The sequence below is a fragment of the Drosophila albomicans genome, chromosome 3 (genome assembly GCF_009650485.2).
Source record: "Drosophila albomicans strain 15112-1751.03 chromosome 3, ASM965048v2, whole genome shotgun sequence".
NCBI lineage: Eukaryota > Metazoa > Arthropoda > Insecta > Diptera > Drosophilidae > Drosophila > Drosophila albomicans.
In genome coordinates this window covers 8197460-8220711 of record NC_047629.2, presented here as the reverse complement: position 1 = coordinate 8220711, position 23252 = coordinate 8197460, and the positions used below count along the sequence as shown (strand labels likewise).

Sequence of the window (23252 nt, the reverse complement as noted above, 5' to 3'; positions counted from 1 at the left end):
GCAGTAATTTTGACAAAACATATAAACTTATAAATGTGACAATTTCTGTCAATGAGCTCAAATATAAATGTTATTATTATACTTAGAGAAAAGGCGTATACGTGATTATTTCCAATTAAACTGAGAAGGACTAAGAAAAACTTTTAAATCTAATATTCTAATTGTGAAAAATCTTTGTTTAAAAGTAATGCAAAACAATTTTGCTGATAATTCTTAAAAGGCAAGGTGGAGCAAGAAAATTACTTAAATCATTTATTTTTTAATATTTTAATTGAGCAAAATCTCTACTAAAAGTTAGTACAATTAAAATCTGCTGGCAAATCAATATTACTTAATTTAAAAAGCAAAAAGAAAGATAAAAATAATTTGAATCATTTCAATTATGCAAAATCTCAAGTCTGCTGACAAATCTATTTTACTTGATTTAGAAGCACAAAAAAATTTTTATTAATTTAAAAAGCAAAAAGGAAGAAGAAAATTAATTAAATCGTATGTATATACTTGAATTATTCCAATTAAGCAAAATCTTCACTTAAAAGTAATGCAATACAAGTCTGCTGGAAAATCTATTTTACTTCATTTAAGAAGCACAAAAAACAGAATTTTTTAAGCTCAAAACTCTCATGAGATTTTTCACAAATTTTTGACCAAACATTTTTTGCACATATTCGTATTTTTTTTCTAATTTCCAACCCAAAGCCCAACGCTCATAACTCACAACACCTGGGAATTACGCTCGCAAATATATGAAGAGGGTGAAACGCCAAAAGTGCCGCAAATGAAAAATGCAAACGGAATTAAATTATAGTCACTAGCGAAACAGGCAGCAAGAAATCCAACAAAAAAAAAAAAAAAAAATAGTAACGCCAACCAACACATAACATACTCATGTATGAAAAATAAAAAATATATTTTAGAGAACGATATAGGGAAGCTCTCAACTGAAAAAGTTCAAACAGGCGGCGCATAGTTGGCTGCCCGGGCCGCGTGTTCTATGTTACTTTACGAAATTAAATCTGAGCGGAAGCATAGCAAACACTCACACACACACACACACCATACAGACACACACACACAGTTGTAATGATGCAGCAGCTGCGCTTAGATTGCATTAAGTGGGCGGCCTTTGGGCGTTGCTCTTGGAGGCGCTGCAGCATCGCCAGCAAGCACAAATTTTAATTTCCGCGCAAAAATCACAAAACTGGCAAATGGCAAAGCAAAGAGGCAGCAGATGTACACACATACATAGATGCAGAAGTAGAAAAAGGAAAGCAAATAGGCAAAAAGAGGAGAGCAAAAAATGCCAACTAAAACACCGCACAGCGAAAGGTGCAAAAAATGTGAACGCTTTCGCGCACATTAATGAAACGAGCTCATGTGAATACTGGAGAGCACACACACACACACACACATATCTCATTGAAGAAGTGGCGGGAGAAAGTTTGCCAAGCCAGTTTGAAGGATGCAGTCATGTTGTCAGTTCGTTATCAAATACTGCAAAACTAATTTTCCAAAATTTAAAATGCAGAAAAAAAATCTTACTTACTTTTATATCTTTCTTAAATAAACTTAATTTTATATAAATTCAAGTTATTTTAAAATAAAAATCAATTCAACAATTTGCTTGTATTATATCCCAAAGGTAAATTAGGTTTTGCTAGTTTGTCATTGTCAAAGAATACTGCACTAAATCTCAATAAATGAACGACAAACAAAACTCAGATTCAATTTAAATTAATTTTATCTCTGACTGTAAAAGCAAATACACAAAAATATAACCAAACCAATTATTTGCGGTTACGAATTCTATGCTTGTCTTGAACATTTTTTGCTTTCTCGCATATTACACATACGACCCTTATGTCACTAATTAAAACATCATATGTAATTTCAGCTTTTTTTTTTGCCCCCGTCATATCCTTCACATACACATACATACTACATCTCTGGACTGTTGCATTAAAATTAATTTTCGTATATTTTTATACATTTTTTCCTCTCACTTGTCAAGTCAAAAGCTTAGCGCTAACTACAAACACATATTCATAGAAAAAATAGAGAAAAGTTTCGAAGTCTGTGACTTGCAGATACCGTGTAGTTATTGCATTTGATACAAGCGACCTTTATATGGGATTTAACTATTTTTGATAGTGTTAAATCCTCCAACTACAATCAGTATTTGCAGGGTATAACGAGTGGAAAACTCTACAGTTGACTGCAATTGGATTGCTTTGGCTACACAAGCAGCCTGAGCTACCCGCAATATTTGTCTTTTTTAATAAAAATAATATTTTCACTCTGCTCGTTACCTTAACAATGTCCTAGTCCATCGTCGAGTTGCTGCCACAGTTGAAGTGTGCGCAAAAAAAGGCTCAAATAACCACGCCAACATTTTTGCCAGCCAACCAAGCAGCCAACAAGTTAAAAGTTAATGAGACAACATAACTTTTGCGGTCAGCTAAATGAGTAAACGAAAAGCACAAAAAAAATGCGAGGGTTGCTTATTTAGTGACTGGAATAACATTTTATTTGTGTTGGAATAAAAGCTAATTCGAGTAATGAGAAAATACTTTAACTTAGAGATATTAACAATACATAATTTTGTATTAAATTATAAATTTATAAATTATAAAGTATTATCTACATAGCTTGGCACGCATTAAACGAAAGCAAAACAGTGCGGTATTATTCTTAAAATATATCATATTAAAATATACTACTACATTCCAAACATACCGTAGAATATTAAAATATACCAGATTGTCAGCCAAAGCAACTTTTTTCGCATACAGAAGTATTTCTTAAGAAACTTCTACAATTTTTATGTGATTGCATTCAAATCATAATCTTACTCTGTGGTATATTTTGAATACAATAATAATAATATTGATATACCAAATATACACTGCGATATATTTTAGAATTCGTACATTATTTAATATATTTGTATATTTGGTATATTTGAACGATAACACCGCACTGTTTTGTTCTTATTATTGTTGTTATAGTTTTTCTATCCACTTGTATAAAAATATATAAAAATTATAATATTAGTAGTTAAGATTAAAACTTTTCAAACGAGTCTCGCACTTTTGCAATGAGGTAGAGCACTTGAGACCCAGTTGCATCGTGTTGTAATCAATGTTCTCATGTGCGGCTCAAAATTAAACAATTTGGAAAAAGAGAATGATGCGAAAAAAGGAGAAATTAAAAAATGGTAAAAAGTTAGCAAATGTTTGAGCACTTTTAATGCGGAGAAGGACCAGTGCCAGAGCCGCCTGCAACTTGTGTCTTATGTCGTGTTAACATTACAAAATTTATGTGATAGTCCACTCCGTGGCACACTCTAAGGACACATGCTTATCCTGTGGCCATCATCAGCCATTAATCAGCACAGCGTTCATGCCACACACTTGTCACTCAGGCGACGCTTATCACTTGGTCCATTGAACGCTCGTCGCGTCTGGCATAAATATCACTTAAATCAGTTGACTTAGCGACGCGAGATGAGCGACAGAGTCAGCGACAGACAGAGACAGACATGGACCCGCAGCTGGCCAGGACATATCAACTTGTAATTGTGACAATTGCTGTCAACAAAGCGCAGACATAAACCCCACCAAAGAGCAACTCACGAGGAGGGGGCGGAGACGTAGCCGTTGCCACACACGAACCTCAACCGCCAGGACATCCGTAGTCACAGGACAACTGGACGTCGACTCCTCGACTGCTTAGCCAGTGAGCTGTGTGCGACCTTTTCTCTCTCCTTTCCTCCTCCTCCTTCTACTTCTACTTCCACCGCTCTGTGCTTTTGCGATGACAATTTTTTGACAAAATAAGATAAATGAGTTGCTTGCATGCACTACACAAGTTCGAGTCCTGTTAAAAGTTGTATCGAGAAACTCTGAGTCAGGCAGATGTAATAACATGAAGGTGCTTTTTAATGAGTATATAGTAATTAAAACAAATTATGTATAATGTCTAGCTGCTTCATTTCTTATACTTTTATCTTTATACACTTCACAGCACTTAAACTAAGCTTAAACACTACTCAACACATAAATGTAGTTCTCATTGCGTACTTCTGAATACTTTAAAAAACAATGAAAAAAAAAATAAAAAAAGGAAAGAAAATAAAGAAAGAAGAGAGAAAATTAAAAAAGACAAAAAAAAAACAAAAGAAAATGAAAGAAAAGAAAATAAACAAGAATAGAAAACACGAAAATAAAAATACAACAAGAAAAAAAGAACATAATGCACAACATTCCAAAATATAAAGTTTTGGAATTAGACGGAGAATAATAAAATAATCATTAAAAAGCGACACTAGAAATTACATTATATAAAGCAAAATATATTGAATTTTGTAAAAATTCAAATATCGCCTTTCTAAAAAATTTTAACTATTTTGTTTCCTCAGCTGTTGTCTTTTCTTTTTATCAACAACTTTTTGACATCCTTAAAAAATTAAGTTATCTTATTGTGATAACTTAAGATAACTTAATTTTTTAAGGATGTCAAAAATGCAAACGGGATGTCAAGGAATGAGTCTTCTACAATTGATTTAAAATCATTAATTGATTTAACTATCAGAATATCTTAATATTCGTATATTTTAAAAATTTCACTTAAAAAAATGGCTTACATTATTATAGTAAGGATTAGCTAGAGTATGTAAAAAATACCATTAAATAATCAACAAAAAACTGCTAAAATAAAAATGTATATTATTTTTAGATTCGTAATTTTCACTTTTTCAATTTCAATCTTTTAAGATACAGCAATAATTTCTTAAAAAATAATTTGCCTATTTTTGCAGAGCATACAAAAAGAGTTGAAGAGGATTCTTAACTGAATTCGAATATGGCGTTCAGGGGTTGGGAGTCAGCTTGGTGCATGTCGGAAGTGTGCGCCATAAAATGGTGCTTACTATAAATTTTAAAGCTAGACAAAGTTATTTAAAAATCATTGAGCTGCTCGCAGTTAGCAGCATCCTTCGCAGTTTCTTGCCGCGCTCATTTACAATAAATTCGCGATTTCGGTTCGGTTCAGTATTCTACATATTGGTGTATTGGTGAGCGTGTGTTTGTGTGTGTGTGTGTGCATTTGTGCTTTTCTACTCTACGCTTTGGCTTGTGTGGTGTTTGTTAGTATGTGTGGTTTGGTTTTTTTTTTATTTTTTGCACCATTGACTAAGCCAAACAAAGTCTGATGCTCGAATTTATTATGCTCACTCCAATTGCCGGCTCGGTTGGGTTTTTGTCTTTGCTCGCGCTAACATTTTTTTATATTACTTGTTTTTTTTTTTTTTTGTTTTGGTTCTTTCTCTTGGTTTTGCCTTTTTTAATTCAATTTATTTTTGGATTTATACGTATTTATGCACATGGGATTCATTTCCGCTTACGGTTTTCTAACATTTCGCGCGGCCAAAACTCATTTTTCCCTCTACTTCTCCCACAGTTATCGCTTTCCCTCTCTCCCTTGGTCTCTTTTCACATTTTCGCTATATTTTTAGCGCGTTTTAATGAAAATTGATGCTGCAAAAGTACGCAAAGGTTATTGGCGTGTCTAAATTAATGTACGGATATTGTAGATTGCTGTTGGGTCAACGCCCATCCCGCCCACAATACAGCACAGTACAGAGTAATACCCTGAAGCATCAGCAGCAGCAGTAGCATCAGCATCAGCAGCACCTGCATCTGCATTGTGTTCAATAAAATTTTGACATTTCTTAATTGAATTCCGCTGCACAAGTTCGCCGCGAACTCAAACAAAAGCCAACAAACCAAAAATCAAATTACAACAAAAGTCAGCGAGCAATGAAATTTTCCACAACGTTCTCGCACACTCGCACACACATTTACATCTCATATACATACATACATACTTATATGTGGCACATGAAGCAAAACTTATTGCTGGCATCCAAAACCATGTCGTAGATGCTTGCTTGCTTGCTTGCTTGAACATACCTGATCAGCGAAGAGGCAAATTTTATAACTTCATTAAATAATTGCGCGCACCCAAAATGCAGCAAGAACCGCAAAGAGCCGCCGCCCAGACGCAGACAACGAACGTCCTGTCCTCGTGTCCTGTATCGCCAAAAACTTTATTGCCGCGTTGACTGCCAAAAGACGCTGCGATGAGAAGTTGCAGCCAAAGCAGCCAGACACGTAGCTGCAACTTACCTGAGTCGTGTGTTTTGCAAGTGTTCAAATATTGAATTTTTGGATTGTGTATTGTGAAATTTCGCTTCTGCTCGTTGTGTGTGTCTTGGGTCAGCCTTGGGAAAATGAGGCGCCAGTTACAATACTTGTACTCAATTAGACTATATTCTATGTAATCAATATGGGAGAGGGACTTTCGAGTGGCAGGTTAGTGGTGATGTTAAGAAGCAAAATGGGAAATCTTCCCTTTGGCAAGCTGTCAAGTTATTATATTTTTTTGTATTTATCGAAAACCCTTTTCCAATTCATAATGTTGATTATATTCTAGAGAAATGATGAGGTAAGCTAATGTTAAAGTTTTGGCATTATGTAAAAAGAAGTACGAAAGCTTCAGCCAAGTGTTCTCTACTGTGAAATAATCAAATAATGCGGTATTCATTTTAAAATATTTCAAATTAATATACATCAAAAATACTACAAATATACCAAAGAATATTGTAGTTTAATACTACATGCAAAAAATACCATAGATTGATCAGATAAAAACTGTAAAAGTTATTTGAGAAATGCTTTGCAATGAGCAAAAACACCTAGTTTGTACTCTTTGGTAAGTTTTCAATGCAGTACTATATAAATATACCAAATATTGCTTTCGATATTTTTAGTATTTTTGTGATATATTAATTTGGCATATTTTAAGAATATGTTTTGCTTTTATTCAAATTAGGAAGCGGGTATCTCTCAGTCAAACAGAATCGACTGTAGCTTTATTTCATGTTGAATAAATAATTGAATGTAAAATTTAAGATAAATTTTCGTATTTATGAATATTAAAAGTTCTTCAGCATTTTTCTGACATCGGTTTTTTTGTCATATTTTTCACTACAAGTAAATGCTATAATAAAGTCTTTATTCAAAAGTTCCACTTTGCTTGAAACTATAAATTTTTTAAGCAGGATTATTAAGCTTCAAGGAATTGATTTTCGAATTTCTCATCAGGCTAATAGTGTGTCAAAGGACTCTATGAGTATATCTTCTGCGATAAAATTAGGAAGTTTTATTAATCACGCTAAAAGCATGTAGTAGAGAAGTTCTCTAAGAACAAATCGTAATTAACTGCTGCTCTATTTGAATTGATTTTGCATCTGTCGCATTTTATAGTTTCTGCTTTGTAAATGTGATTTATAAGCATAAATCATTAGAAACTATTGCCAAAATTGTTCCCACGCATAAATTCTATTTAAACACAAAATTAAACAGACACTTTGCAAGTATTTGACTTATTTATTTTCATACGGAATTTGTGCAATCTACACTTGAAATAGCATCAACAATAACAACCACAATTCAGCCGCAAATATTGGTAAACGCAAGCTCATATTACGCATACGCCTCGTGCAACCGCCAAACTGCAATTTGCAATAAAATCAACAAGCGGCCTATGAATTGACTATGTAAGCATTGCTGTGCGTGTGTGTGTGAATGTTTAAATGTGTGCGCATAGCCTTTGGCACTCATTAGCTCTATTATACTTGCACACACACACTCACTCACTCATACATCGAGTGGATTCACAAATATTTATGCCACATATTTTCACACCTTTTTGGCATTGGTTTTGGTTTGATGGTTGCTGGTTGCTGGTTGCGATGGCTTTGCTGGTTTGTCGGTTGCCTGCGCTTGCACTTAATTGAAATATTAAATAAGCCAATTAAAATTAAAATTATGACTGCATTATGACCCACGCACAATCATCACTGATGGCAGACACTTGATAGCCAACATATGGCCACAATATTTATTCGAAAATTACAGAAAATTATTATTAATATGTTTGCAATTGCAACACATGTTTGGCTGTTGATAATGCGTAAATTATTGCACTGCTGATAAAATATGCAGTTCGCACTTTGGTTTTCAATAACTTATTGCATATTAATAAAGCCGATAAACTGTTTGAGACTCTTTTAATTATCGCACAATTGGTTGGCATATTTTTTGAGTCCAAATATAAAGCCAAATCAGCGGAAGCAAATGCTAAAGGGAGGTGGAAACAAAACGTGTCCTTCGCTGTCCTTTGTAAACATGTTGACAAAAGCGAACGCAGGTGGCATGCCCCAAATGCCGTAAATGTCGCGCTGCCTCAGCACAACAATAGCTTAATTTATAATTAAATTAATTGTTGTAATTACTTCATTAGCGTTTACTTTTATTCTCGTTCCCTCCCATTCTAGCTGTTCATTAGGCTCACTTCCTGCACTCAGCTCCATTATGAAGGCTCCAGTAGCGTGTTGTAGCTTTCGCTGTTGTTGCTGTCATTTGTTGTCTATGTAAATGACATCAAATGCGACACCAAATTACACAATTAGGCAACATTAACATTTAATGCGTTATGTTTGCGTTTTGTTTACCTGCTGCCCTCCGCTCCCCGCTTCCCCTTTCTTAAGTAACCACCAAATGTTGCGTTGTGGCACGCAGGTCATAAGCATGATAATCGATTGTTAGTTAATAGAATTTCTATTGTGTTAAATATTAGAGGGTATTAATTTGTTGTTGCTGCGGCTATTTAGGCATCAACTGCCACTATAAATAGTTCCCTCTTTGTTTTTCGCTTTTTTTTTGGGCAAATGAGTCGTAAAGTGTGTGAGCTTAAATGGGTTGATTACAACATTTGACAGCTAAGGGTTGCACAATCAATATGTTCTTCAATTACAATTCAGAGTAAGGTAACTGGTTCAATGTCACTGCTTAATATTTTACATTCCATACTATGTTACTAATATATTATAAATTTAATGAATACATCTTCTTAGCAATAATTTTTAATTTAATTATATACAATATCAAATCTATTAGTTTGTTTTATAATTTATATTGTATATATTTAATTAAACTAACCTTTTATTGTTAAGAAGATGGACTTGTTCTTTATTTAAGATCACAAAATGGAATAAAGATGCTTAACATAATAGCTTAACTTACATGAGAGTACTTACAGAGTACTGTTAATTAATTAATGTTGGCAGATCGATAATGTTCAAATTTACTTTATTTCAATCTACAAATATTTTTTTTTACCTTTATTGCTTAGTCATACACTGAGTGTATTGGAATAATGAACATTAATACTTTTTGAATTGTATGGTCATAATTCGATGAATTTATAATACAAAAAAAAACTTAAATGATACGGCATCATTGAACAAACAAATTTACTATGCCAAAAAACAATTAGTCGTTCCGCCCGCAAATCAAAAAAAAAACAGTAACAAGCGTAGTTTTTAGCTAAATTTTCGCCTTTTTCGTTACATACAATCTTAAATAAAAAATTGCTTAATGCAATTGCGTCTTATTTACTTTGTCTGATAATCTGGTAAATTTGGAATGTATTGTAGTACTATAGTATATCGTTATACCAAATATAGCCTATATTTATATTCCTATAATTTAGTAATTTTTATGGTGTATTAAGCTGGTATATTTTTACCCATTTTGTTTTTGAAATTATATCTAAGTTGCGCGCATCGTAGTTTGGAAGAGATATTTTCGAAAATTAAGCACAATTACCTTCAAATTCTAACTTAAAAATATGTAATTATTATTATTAAATGAAGATGATTTATGAATGTTTTGCTGTGTCCAATTTTCACCTTTCCACTGCAATGTATTTTAAATTTAAGTCCGATTTCAATGTCTGTATAATTATTTTATGACAATTGGTGTTCAGTGATATAAATGAAAATGGAATCAATTAAATCATAAGCAAAAATTCACTTGGAATTAATTTCAATATTGTAATGATTGATAGACAAAAATAAAGTATAATACGAGGTGATATGCCTCTAAATATTAAATATTACTGCTTTTCATTAACTTTTATTATTACCTACATTTATCACAAATAAATTTAGATGATAATCAAAACAAATTAACTTAAAAAAAAACGATTTTATATGTTATTCTGATTGAATTGGCTGACAAAATTAAATTTGGTAATGCATTTCATTAGGATTAATGTAAGCGGTAAACTTATAATTGAAGTTCGTTCGCTGGTTTGTCAGATTATTTATTTTAAACGAAAAATCGACCTACCTAATTATTTATTTCAATCTATTAGCGATTAAAGCCCGAGCAACTGCTAACCCTTAGCACATGCGATGCATTTTCTATACACAAAAGCTTTGAGCCTCTTCTGATTGAGTTAATTATCATAAGAATTGTAAAAATCCCAGACGAAAGCACGATTTTATAAAACCTGTTGCGTGAAAATGTTGAGTATCCTGGCTCTTAATATTCGAACTGAGCTACTCAGTCAGTCAATCATTCAATATGTCAATCAGTTAGAATATACAAGTATGTTACATATATAATATTATAATCAAATATTACGTGTAACAATTTTATTTCCCCCAATTTACTTGCTCTATATTTTGTTATTTTGTGTGATAATAATTTTAAGTTTTTCTAGCAATAGTTTGAGTCTATAATATAAATCTTGTATATATATAATGCACTTACATATTTGAGTTTATATATTGGTAGTAGTATACTATGTAACTAAAAAATATATCATTTTTTTAACAATAAAAAAACACGATTCTTTTATATTTGATATAGCACTATGTTAAATTGTATGAAAATAATAAAAATAGCAAGCATTAAGATTTCAAAAGTACTAACATTTTTACCGTACTGAATTATTAGTACTGCCTACATAATTTCCATATTAATTATTATGTCATTAATATGTAGGATTGTATTTGCTTTGATAAGAAAATGAAAAAGCCTGAATATTTTCGCATATGTAGTGCAGTCAACCAAATGGCTCGCATAAATAACGCTGCAAGCGACGCGTTGCTGCCGTCGCGACGTCGCAGCGTCACCAAAAGCGAAAAACTGAACGAAGCGCCAACTGTTAAGCAAAGAGCGCACCGCAGCTAAGAGAGCGACAGTTGGTGCACTCTTTTGTCGAGGCCAGCGCACGTGGCTGCTTTTCGTGTACCTTTTACTCAGCGCAAATGAGCAACAGTGGGTAATGTAAGGCAACAACACGAAATGCAAAGAAAAAATGTGCCAAACAGTCGTCGGTGTCGTATGAAGAGAGCCCCAGTGAATGGGAGAGTGGGAGAGCGCGTGTGTAAGAGTGCGAGAGAACTGGCGAGTGAGAGAGCGCAAGTAAGCAAAGCGATGCAGTGCGACGCGATGCGATGCGATGCGACGGCCAGTTGATGCTGTGTGGGAAAAATTGCACAAAATGAGCGACGCTCTTTTTTTTGCGATTTGGCAAAACGTTGCGCTGCCGCCAACATTTTCTTTGTGTTGCTTTTGCCGGGCAATTCGTAAACAAATTCTGTGATTGGCTGACGGTCGTTGCGAGCACTTGGAATGGGGCAGCGGGCAGCAGAGAGGGAGACACTGCAGCTTGAGTATGTGTGTGAATATGTGAGAGCGTGTGTGAGTGTGTGTGTGTTTGTGTAGTTTTTTGCGCCACGTTTTCTTATTAACGCGTTTTTGTGATTGGGTTTGGGGGTGCGGCCGTCGACTGGTGCGACTGGCGCAGCAGCGCGGCAGCGCAGTCAGCGTCTGCGTGTCGACTTTTTTCGCATTTGCTGGCTGGCATCGTCTGTGTGTGAAAATGTGGAAAATTGCCTATGCGCACCCATCTACAACCACAGCCGAGCAGAGTAGAGCAAACAACGAAAACAACAACAACAACAACAACTATGCGAAATGAGTGTAATGAGCGTGGAAGAGCGAGCCCCAACTACATCACAGTGCTATCTTGCTCTCGCATTACACATACGCCACGTTATCTATGTATGACGTATGCAGTTGTTGTTCTTGTTTTCTAACTGCGTCGTCGTCGCTGTCGTCGTCGTCAACGCTGGCGCCGTTGGCTGTTGGTTGGCTGCGTTTTGTGGCTGCGGCGGTGTTAATGTTTTTGCGTGTTTATGTTAATCGGGCAACGCTGGCAACTGGCAGAGCGACGCCGACAGCGACTGTGGCAGCAGCAACAGCAGCTGCACTGCTTGCTTAGATGACGCCTATTTCGTTAGCCCACCCCACCCACCAAACATACACACATGCAATATATGTATTCGCACAACACATACCATATAGTATGTGCGTTGTTTTTTATGCATTTACTAGGCAGCATTTTGATTGCATTTTTTTTTTCAAATCTTTTTTCTTCTTCTTTTTGTAGTTTCTGCGCCTCTACGTAATGAAAAATTGTGTACATCTGCGGACTTTTGCTTGGTTAGAGCGAGACCAACAACGTTCGCGTGAGCGAGAGCAGAGCAAAGAGTTCTCTGCCTTTTTTTAATTGCAATTTTTCATTAATTAAAATTTGCTTAGTTTGCATTTGAAAGTTTTTATTACTGTCGTTCCTCTTTGAGTTCTGGATATATAACGGAAATTTGTATGGATTTATTGTGATTGAAGGTCCAGCAAATTGAATGTGTTTGCTGTTTGCGTGTGTTAGTGTGTATGTGAGTGTTTGTGCGAAAAGTGATAAACTGGTTGGATGTGTAACTGAAATAGACAGGAACAAAGTTGAACAAATAGTGCTTGGGGCGATAAAACTACCGTATAGATAGATAGAGACTAACAGTTATTCCAATTACATTTTAGCTTTCAGTGTAAATGCATTTTTTTAGGCGATTACAATATATTTTTATAGTCGAAATTTGCCAATATCAATATAAGTTTTTCATAACTAAATATTTTGTAATGCAATTGTGAATATTTTTGGAAGCAAATCTAGCTGAATATGAATCGAGATCAGTATCTTTAAATAATATATTAATGTAATAAGTAGTACTTAAATAAATGTATTTAAAAAAAAAACTAAATTAATTTAGGTAAAATTTAAGTAATAATAAATTCGTTAAAATGAAATTGGAAGATTTAGGAAATGTGTATTAAAATTTAAATTTTATTTTTTATTGACCTATTTACTGTCATGATTTTATTCCTCGCAATGAAGTAGCCAGAATATATGCAATTTTCCCAACTATTTGAAATTTTTTGCAATGCTGCAAAGCTTTTTACCACAGTTTGTATGGGTTTTTTTGATGTCGTGCCGGCTGCTAGCGGCAATTAATGATATGGCCACAAAGTCACAACCACATCAGATGTTAGGCAGTGGGAATGCATCCCGAAATACATACAGCCACACACTCACACACATACACATACATGCATGCACACAGATACGAAACCCAACCCTAGGCAGCAGAATTCGACAGCCAACCAATGCATGGAAAACGCATTGCCCCACAACGCACCCACAGAGCAAAGTCAAAAAGTGCGTAGCCCAACCACCCAACTACCCCCCCACACACACACACACACACACACACACACACACACACACACACACACACATAACCGCATACACAAAGCGAGAGAGTGAGAGAGTAATGTGGCAGGAAACAGAGAATGCGTTGAGCTGATTGGTGGAAAGCAAAAGGAAGAGAAAAAAACTCTAACACATAACCGCCGCTGCACATGACGGCGAATGTTTTTAGGGGAAGCTGGTCCAGGGCGGGGGAGGGGAGGCTCTCGGGAGGCTGAGCGGCATGTCGACCACAACAATACAAAAGTCAAATTAGTGGAAAATGCAAATGCGGATAAAAAACGCAAAGTGGATGGCACAAAAAACGGCAATAGAAAATATAGACATAGCTGCCTTATATACCACACTCATGGAGAAGCAGAAAGAGAGATAGAGAGAGAGAGAGAGAACTAGAGCGAGATGGAGACAAACATAGTTGGAAAAGCGAAGATAGAAACCAAAGCAAAAACTGCAACGAGGCATTTTAAAAAGTGTTGGCACAAAAAAATTATATTATAATTACATGCTGCAGCAAGAAATCTTGCAGCCTGATTTTCCAAACATCTCTTCTGAACTTTACCAATTTATCGGCTTTACTTTATGCGATCGAACACTGTACGCATCAACTTTTGTGTCGATCATCCTTTCATTTTCTCTCTGTTTTCTCTCCATTTATTTCTTGACATCTGGGAATTGTCTACGTCAGCTGGCATACTATAAATTTACGTTGTATTTTTAACATATTTTCACCATATTTTTCTCTCTGCAAGGCAAATGATGCACAGTGAATTTATGTGAGTAAAAAGTTAATGAAATGTAAACAACACATTTTTTATCATCTTCAACGTGCTGTAAAATGAAACAAACTACTGCACAGAAATTGTCCATTTTGACTTTTCAGTTCACTTTACAGAAAAACGATATTATGACAAGTAAGAAAGCTACATTCGAGTGTACTCGACTGTAAGATACCCACTACCGATTTTCAATAAAAGCAAAACAGTGCGGTATTATACTTAAAATATACCAAAATAATAGTCAGCTTAATACGAAAATATAGCAAAAGCTTTACTTGGTACATTGGCATAATGTTGCATTTTAAATATATACCAAAAATTAGAAAATATACCATATTGTCATCCAAAGTCATTAAGACCCGTAGCACTATAAGTAGGCATTTTTTCTATGTAAAAGAAGTTCTTCAATATCTTCCAAAATTTCTGTTCGTAACCAAATTTTCAAGAATCATAAATACTAGAGTTGTTATTGTAGTTATCGCGACGCTAGCTACAAAGCTTACTATTAGATTTTTGGCAATGTGCGAGGTGTTAAGTGGGCGTGGCAGTAATTTGAAACAAATTTGATTTTCGTGCAAACTTAATAAGTCTCTGAGATCTAGATCATCATACAGACAGACAGACGTACATAACTTTATCGTCTCAGCTGTTGACGCTGATCAAGAATATATATACTCTTAGGTTCGAATATGCCTCCTTCTGCCTGCAACATAAAAATATGATTAATTTAAACTATCATACTTAAAGCAAACAGTTTTATAAAGCAAATTTATTATAATCATTGAGTTGCTTTCATTATTGTAAGCTTTCAGAATAATTTCCCAAGAATTTGTAATTTGCTTACTAGATACACAAATTTTAATCTAAATTTTATCATAAAACTAAAAAACAGTCTTATTCGCGATAAATAACAATAACTATCATAATAATTATTAAGAGACCATCATGAAAATGTCAATATTTGACATTAAACATAATAAAAATTAAAAAATACATTTTGTATACATTTTTACTTATTTACTTATTAAGAACACCAAGCAAAGAATATTTAAACTGTTTATGTTAAAGTAAAACAGTTGCTTTTATAATCATACTAATTCCCAACTTTGAAATTGCTATGCATAAATATCTTTTCGAAATCTTCAGTTTAAGCATTGTTTACATTTTTTGCTCATATCTGCCGATTAAAATTATTTATCTTTGATAAGAAACGAAATAATTAAGACTTATATTAAGTCCCGTACGTTGACGCTTCTGTTTTGTATTTTTGTATTTGTTTTTTTTTTTGTTTAAATATTTGTCTTTTAATTAGAACTCATTGTGCAAAATGTTTATTTGCTTGAGGCTTCGGGTTTATCGCGAACTAGCAGCTGTCGTTGAGGGCTACCGGATTACCCGAAGCTCGCAATTCTGTAAGCTTTTTAGTTTTCAACTAGGTCTATGGTAAATTCCATGACCCACAGCGTATGTAAATTAAATGAGTTTAAAAGATAGGCAAAACATAATAGAAAATGCATTTAGTTTCAATCGATAGAATTAATTCTGATTAAATATACAATAATATTTTGTTAAACATTGCAAGCAATATAAACTATGTGCAAATGAAGTATTCATTTTTTAAACAGCCCTCGCTTGTTGCTTCATTTCAGACAATGTAAATTTTCCAACTCTTATCACTTGTCACCCACTTATTTCTGTTAAGACAACCTCGCATGTAATTATTGTGAATGCTTAGACCCAGTTAATCTGCCAAGTTCAAAAACGAATGCACTTCGAGGTGAGGTAACGTTTTCCGCCAATATTAGCACAAGTGCAGGGCCCAATTATTGAAATGGAAACTGATACTCGATACAATGGGCGTATACGTGGCGTATGCGCAATGCTGTTTTATCAACTGCTGTCAGTCTTTTTTATTTTAATAGCACAACAATAAAGCAAAGTGTTTGTTGGCTTAGCTTTCGGTTTTGCTTGATTGCATAGCTGTTGATATTAGTTAGTGGGTGGCGTTTAATTTCGCCCAGTTCAGTGCTGGCATCGAAAGCGAAAAGGTCTTGACACAAAATGCTCAGCCATTGCCTAATTTTCATAGGCAGCCTTTTAGTTCTGCCTGCTGCTTGGGGTTACTTTGAGGGCTGCGATAACACCTATACCGTTAAGGACACGATCTACGTCGAATCTCCGTATTATAACTCAAACTATCCGCCTGGCACCTCGTGTCGATACAAATTTGTCGCTCCCGTGGATTACTACATCACAGCACAATGCACGATCAATTTGCCATCGGTTAGCTGAACTTCCATGATCCATGATAAATTCATTTTTACATCAAATACTTATTCAGAATAATGGCCAGTGCAGCACGGATAACTTCTGGCTAGACACTGAAGGCGATCTCTTAATGCGCACCTCGGAAAACTTTTGCGGCAGCGGCACCTTCACCCGAGATTCTCTATTCACGGAACTCGTCTTCGCCTACATCTCAACAGGCAGCAACTCGGGAAAATTCAGGTGCTCACTCACCGCTAAGCCGCAGAGCTGTAATTGTGGCTGGTCTGCCACCACACGAATTGCCAATGGCCAAGCTGCTGCTGCCAATGAATATCCCAGTATGGCAGCCCTCAAGGATACCACTTCGAATGTGGCCATTTTCTGTGGCGCCACTATTGGTGAGTATTAGCAGGAGCCTTTATATCATCCATATCTTCAACTTCTTCTCATTTCGATAGTCTCACATCGCCACTTAGTGACTGCTGCTCACTGCACGAATCAAGTTAGCCGGGCCACAAATATTGTGGCCATTGTGGGCACCAACAGCATACAAAATCGTAAGTATAAATATTGAAAATAATATTTATCTCAAGCTCACACTTCAACTCGCAGCCAGCAGCTCAATCTACTATGCTCAGTATGCCATTCAGCAAATGGTGCAGCACGAGCAGTATGTGAATAATCCAAATGTGGCGAATGATATCGCCGTGCTCACCACAGCCACCTCTATAAAATGGACAAGGGGCGTGGGTCCCATTTGTCTGCCACCCCAGGGCACGTAAGTAGAGCACTCGACTTGGTTTGGTATTTAAATTCACTTTTGAACTTTACTTACAGCTCTGCCACGTTTTCTTACGACACCGTTGATGTTATTGGCTATGGCATGACTTCGTTTGGCGGTTATCTATCCGCAACTCTGCAGAAAATCAATTTGATGGTTGTCAATAATGTAGATTGCCAAACAGATTACAACGGAGTAGCTACCATTAATTCTGGTCAAATGTGCACTTACGATTATACGGGCAACAGTCGCGATTCCTGTCAGTTTGATTCAGGTGGTCCGGTTATCAAGCGTTCTGCCAAGCAATTCCTTCTTGGCATCGTCAGTTTTGGCAAGAATTGCGGTAATGCGGCTTATTCCATGGGCGTCAATACTCGAGTGACCTCATATATCAGCTGGATTCGACAGAAGATTGGATATTCCAACTGCGTTGTATCTATGTAAGCACATAGTTATTGCAAAAGACTAATATGTACTTCAAATTTATGTAAATATAATACTTACCCAATTATTATAAACTTTAAACTTTACTTTATTTATTTACTTTTTTTTAGATTTTAAATTTATTAAGCAATTAAAAAAGTACAAGCAATGAAGTATTATTTTAGGGAAATCGCATTCGGGGCAAACTTCATACACAGATTATAAGGACGTAGTCTTATTTTATTTGCATATGATTTTAGACATTGCTTATATAGTAAGCGATGCAAATAACCGATTAGCCCGGTAATATTTGTTAAGAGATACCCGCTACCCAATTGCAATAAAAACATTTCGGTATTAATATTACTATTTTACAATATATCGAAAAAATATTCTAAATATACTAAAGCACACCGAATATTTGGTATACAGATACACTACTGCGTTTAAAATATGCTAAGAAGTTAAAAAAAATTACTGGATTGTCAACCAAAACAACTAACCGAAATACCGAAAAACAGAAAAATATACCGTTGGTTATATTTAGTATATTGATAGATTACTACAATAAAAGTATACCATAAAGTTCAAAATATACCTGATGTATATACCAATAGTTATAAATAACATTTACAATTTGTATTAGATAGTAGCCTAATTTTCATGTATCTTAAAAAATGTAGTTATAATTGATTGTAAGTAGGTACAACAAATCAATTTCCGTTTCAAAATGACGCTTGCTGTTATATATGTATTTTTCAATTTGCATGTGCAGAACTAAGCGTGGAAAAAATCGTAAACAAATTTAATCTGAGTACAACAATAACAAGTGCTGTTGAATTATACCTTTATCTCTTCTAATTTTTGAGATCTAGGATTATGCGAACGGACAGACGGAAAGACGGATATGGCTAGATCATCCTGGCTGTCGACGCTGATCAAGAATATGTTTTGGAGTCAGAGATGCTTCCATCTTCATACATTTTGTGTCTGATCAAAAGTTAAAATACTCTTCTAACCTTTGGTAGCGGGTATAAAAATAATCAAATTTAGCGAGTCATTCTTAAATGAACCACTTAATAATTTACCTTTTTTATAGACTGATAAAAAACATTGTGATTATTTTTTATTTGCTGCAGTCTACTTATGTAAGCAGAAAATGTCAATACGACTGACGTTGTCTCCAAAATCGACCAACAAGTTTACTCCATTCAGTATACAACAATATTTATTATAGTCTTACGAAATTCGTATATAAGCAGGTGAGAAATGCATTACAGAACTCAGTTGTCTTTATTGCAGCCGCCAATTAATATTCGGCAAGCATGTTCAAGTTAAGTGTGATATTGCTTGCTGTGCCAATTTTCTTTGGCCTGGCTAAGTCACAGCAATGCAATTGGCAGTACAGCTTGCAGCCAGGTCAAACAATCAATATAACAAGTTCGAATTATCCGAGACCATTTCCAGCTGGCAGCAGTTGTCGCTATCAACTGCATGCACCCGCCTCCCATGTGATACATCTGAGTTGTGTCTTTGAAGTGGTGAGTTATCGTAGTAATTAGTATACAGATTTAATAATATTACTAGCAATTTATTTATTTATCTAAACTTAGTTCCAAGTATTTTAATATACCCGCTACCCATAGGGTAGAACGGTATTAAAACTTTGTACCGGCAGGAAATGTATGTATCAGGTTAAAGGAGGTATCTCTGTCCGTCTGTCCGTCTGTTCGTATAAAACACTGGATCTCAAAGACTATATGAGATAGAGCAATAATTAATTTCGACAGCAATTATTGTGTTTTCACGCAGATCAAGTTTGTTTCAAATCTTTGCCACGCCCACTTCCGCCCCCGCAAATCCAAAAAACGAATAACAAGCGTAATTTTAAAGCTAAGGTTGTGAATTTTGGTATATATAATAATAACTATAGTAGTTATGATTCCTGAATTTGGTTGCGATTAGATAAAAATTGTCGAAGTTATTAAAGAAATACTTTTGTATGGGCAAAAACGCCTACTTACTAGGGGTCTGAGTTGCTTTGGCTGACAATCTGGTATATTGAGCCGTCCATGGTATATTTTGAATGGTGTACTATATCGATATACCACTTGGTATATTTTTAGTATATTTGCAGTATATTCGGTATATTTTGAGAATAATACCGCAAAATATATTGCTTTTAATCAAATTGGGTAGCGGGTATCTCACAGTCGAGTACACTCGACTGTAGCTTTCTTACTTGTTTTTTATTGTGGTACTATATCGATATACCAAATATACAATTTGGTATATTTTTAGTATGGGTAGCGGGTATCTCACAGTCGAGCATACTCGACTGTAACTTTCTTACTTGTTTTGATATTCAAAATATGTTGTTTATTTATAATTCACATATTTATTATTAATATTTGTATTATCCTTATTATTATTTTCATTACTGATTTTTGCAGTATCCCGATATGTGTCAGACGAACTTTCTTTATATATCTCGGGATGGTGACCTCCAATTTCGCGATGGCGAACGATTTTGCCGCACTGGACGAGTTACACTCGCCTCACACTTTCAAACCATGGCCATCGGTTATCATTCCACTAACTTTGCGTCTCAGCAACAGGCCAGACTAAGCTGCCAGGCGATTGCAGTTCGTGTGCCCTGCGATTGTGGCTGGTCTCTGACAACGCGTATTACCAACGGCAAGGAGGCGATCAAGCATGAGTTTCCCTCAATGGTGGGACTGCGAGATATCAGCTCAAATCTTCCCATATTTTGTGGTGGCAGCATCATCAGCGATCGCTTCATTGTCACAGCAGCACATTGCACAGATCGTCAGCCCGTTGCGAGTCGCATTATGGCCATAGTTGGCGTCCACGATCTCAGCCTAAGTGAGTTACATTTCATCGCTGCCTTCCTTTCTTTTGTTTATCATATATTTTTTACAGCTGGTGAATCAATGTTTGCCTCGCAATATGCCATACAAAGCATTATCAGGCATCCGAATTACAGCAGCACTCGGAATACCAACGACATTGCTCTGCTTCAGACTGTGAGACGCTTTGTTTGGTCACGCGGTGTTGCTCCAATTTGTCTGCCCTTCAGACATATCCAGGGGTAAGTTAAAATATTTTAAACTCATTCGGAATCCAGGAATCGAATTTTGAGAAATAATATTTAGTGCTAAGACTGCACTTCATTATTTGTATTCGCTTTACATCATGTTCACTTAAGGCTTAAAATGTATAACAAATGTTGCTTAGCAAAATAGTTTCCTTGTTTGACAGTCAAAACACTAATAACAAGAATAACAAACACTGCCGCTCAACTGAATAGGTTCATGATATCAGAGGCGTATTTAACTTTCATGTTTTTGCCGTATTCTGACTTATTTCTCAAAAAGTTTCTCACATCATTTTGTCTTCGTCTAATTTTTTAACGATTTTGCGAAGGCCTACTTTAACGATAGGCTTAGATTTGGCCTTTTTCATACTCGAATATTTGTTCTCCGCGTCCCGATTTCTATTTAATTAATTTATGAAATTACAAATTTGCATCAAAAATGTGTCACCACACCGCCAAGTTTGATTAAAAATTTAAAATCTTTCAGCTGAGCCTATTCAGTTTAACCAAAAAATTGCACAGAAATTAGCGTAAGAAATAGCAAAGCAGAATATGCAAAGTAACGGTACTTTGCAAACAGTCCTTTACTAGCACACATTGATTAACACAAATATAAAGTTAAAATGTATTTAAAATAAAACATGCGGACGATCAATATGTGATGAAGAAATCATGAAAATGCACGCGAATTTATGTGAACTTATTCAGTTGATCGAGTGTATACATGAAAATTGATATTAACATACTGAAATATTGTCCATAATCTCTTTTTCTACATTGTTGCTGTTGCTAATGATACATTTACTAGATATTCTAATTTTTATTTCATTATTTTAGTATCAAGCATTTGTAATTAAACTTTTGGACATAAAATATTTAATGGCCTTCTTTATTTTCTCCCTTCTTCTTTTAGAATATGTTTTTAAGCAGTTTTATTTTCTCTACATAATATTATGCGAACTACTCCTTCAATGTTGACATTAATTTTTATACCCGATACGCACATTCTATTCTAAATTCTAAATTTGTGCAAGCATGGAAAAGTAAGAAATAGATTTAGTTTACAAACCCCGTCTTTAGCTGTCGGGTCTTATTTACTTCGAAAAGTTTTCTACGTATGATACAAGTGTATCACAATGTTAAATAGAACTTTTGGTATACTTTGGCTTTTTTCAGTATTTCAATTTGGAATATGAACACGCCTTCTCACTGTATTATCTTTATCAAAATAGGCAATTGGTATATTCCAGTCGACCACACTCAATTGGACCATTTCACTTAACAATTAATAACAATTTAGTTTCAGTATATCATATTTGCTAACATCTTTTATTTAATTTCCTACCATTTTTTAGCGGCGAAGCCTACGATGTTGTGGATATCGCCGGATGGGGAACTTTAGGTTTTGGTTCAGCCAAATCGAATACGCTGCAAAAGGCGAATGTGATGACGATTGTCAACTCCGACTGCAGTATACGTTATAACATCAGTATAGACGCTAATCAAGTGTGCACATATGATCACACAGGACAAGGACAGGACTCCTGCCAATACGATTCGGGAGGACCTGTCATATTGCGTCAGCGCAATCGTATGTTCCTGCTCGGCGTGATCAGCTATGGACGCTCATGTGGCCAGAGATACGGCATTGGGGTGAACACCCGAATCTCGTCGCATCTGAAGTGGATAGGCGACTATGTGGGCAACTCAATGTGTATGCGTTAAGGATGGACTGTGTACACGGATTGATGAAATGCTGCAAGCTTAGAGATTTTCTATACAACTATCTTGACATTGTCCCTCTGGCAACAACACCTTCTTTTGCCTTCTTGAAGTGCTCGAATTTACTTCTGCTTCAGTTTGACAGTCTTCGAGTGTTGACAAAAGCCTTAATTTGCATTTAAATTAAAAAGCAGTGACATGTTTTGCCTACATTTAAACAAGACACAACCCAGCCCCCTCCCTTCCAAACAATCGTTAGCCTCTATGCATAGTTTGCACGCACTGCAATCAAATCTGAAGGCATTTGCTACACTAACTCAATTGATTAGCTACAGTTTATCAACAACCTAACACAAATTAAAATGTTAAAGATTGTTAAAATTTATATTTATATATTATAATTATATAAAAATTCATTATATTATATATATATAATTATTTTAAATTAAAACTATACTTAATATATTTTTTAATATTGTTTAAACCACAAAAATAGAGTATTAATTGGTGTGCTTCGCACATTTTCTTTTTATTGTATTTGTATTTGCATTTTCTTGCAAAATGCAACTCATAATTGTTGTTGTAATTGAGTGCTAACTCAATTTCTTGGCTACGCTCATGTTGTCGTCATCTCTTT

At 35.0% G+C, this 23252-nt stretch overlaps 2 protein-coding genes across 2 annotated transcripts; both read left to right on the top strand.

The window, feature by feature from the left end:
• The first annotated feature begins 16314 nt into the window (after positions 1 to 16314).
• LOC117570897 (venom serine protease) lies at positions 16315 to 17882 on the top strand. The gene is made up of 5 exons (XM_034252800.2): positions 16315 to 16586; positions 16645 to 16969; positions 17030 to 17128; positions 17184 to 17349; positions 17409 to 17882. The coding sequence occupies exons 1-5, from the start codon at positions 16365 to 16367 to the stop codon at positions 17794 to 17796; spliced, it is 1200 nt and encodes a 399-aa protein (XP_034108691.1). The 5' UTR covers positions 16315 to 16364; the 3' UTR covers positions 17797 to 17882.
• A 1179-nt stretch (positions 17883 to 19061) lies between these two features.
• Positions 19062 to 23008, top strand: LOC117569572 (venom serine protease). The gene is made up of 4 exons (XM_034250796.2): positions 19062 to 19316; positions 20229 to 20661; positions 20719 to 20887; positions 22249 to 23008. The coding sequence occupies exons 1-4, from the start codon at positions 19101 to 19103 to the stop codon at positions 22616 to 22618; spliced, it is 1188 nt and encodes a 395-aa protein (XP_034106687.1). The 5' UTR covers positions 19062 to 19100; the 3' UTR covers positions 22619 to 23008.
• The last annotated feature ends 244 nt before the right edge of the window (positions 23009 to 23252 follow it).

Bases quoted from the DNA above. Each gene is read 5' to 3' on its own strand.
- LOC117570897 (XM_034252800.2), top strand. From the start codon at position 16,365: ATGCTCAGCCATTGCCTAATTTTCATAGGCAGCCTTTTAGTTCTGCCT. The intron at 16,587-16,644 runs GTTAGCTGAACT...ATACTTATTCAG, and splicing joins GCACGATCAATTTGCCATCG to AATAATGGCCAGTGCAGCAC. The intron at 16,970-17,029 runs GTGAGTATTAGC...TCATTTCGATAG, and splicing joins TTTCTGTGGCGCCACTATTG to TCTCACATCGCCACTTAGTG.
- LOC117569572 (XM_034250796.2), top strand. From the start codon at position 19,101: ATGTTCAAGTTAAGTGTGATATTGCTTGCTGTGCCAATTTTCTTTGGC. The intron at 20,662-20,718 runs GTGAGTTACATT...TATTTTTTACAG, and splicing joins CGTCCACGATCTCAGCCTAA to CTGGTGAATCAATGTTTGCC. The intron at 20,888-22,248 runs GTAAGTTAAAAT...ACCATTTTTTAG, and splicing joins CCCTTCAGACATATCCAGGG to CGGCGAAGCCTACGATGTTG.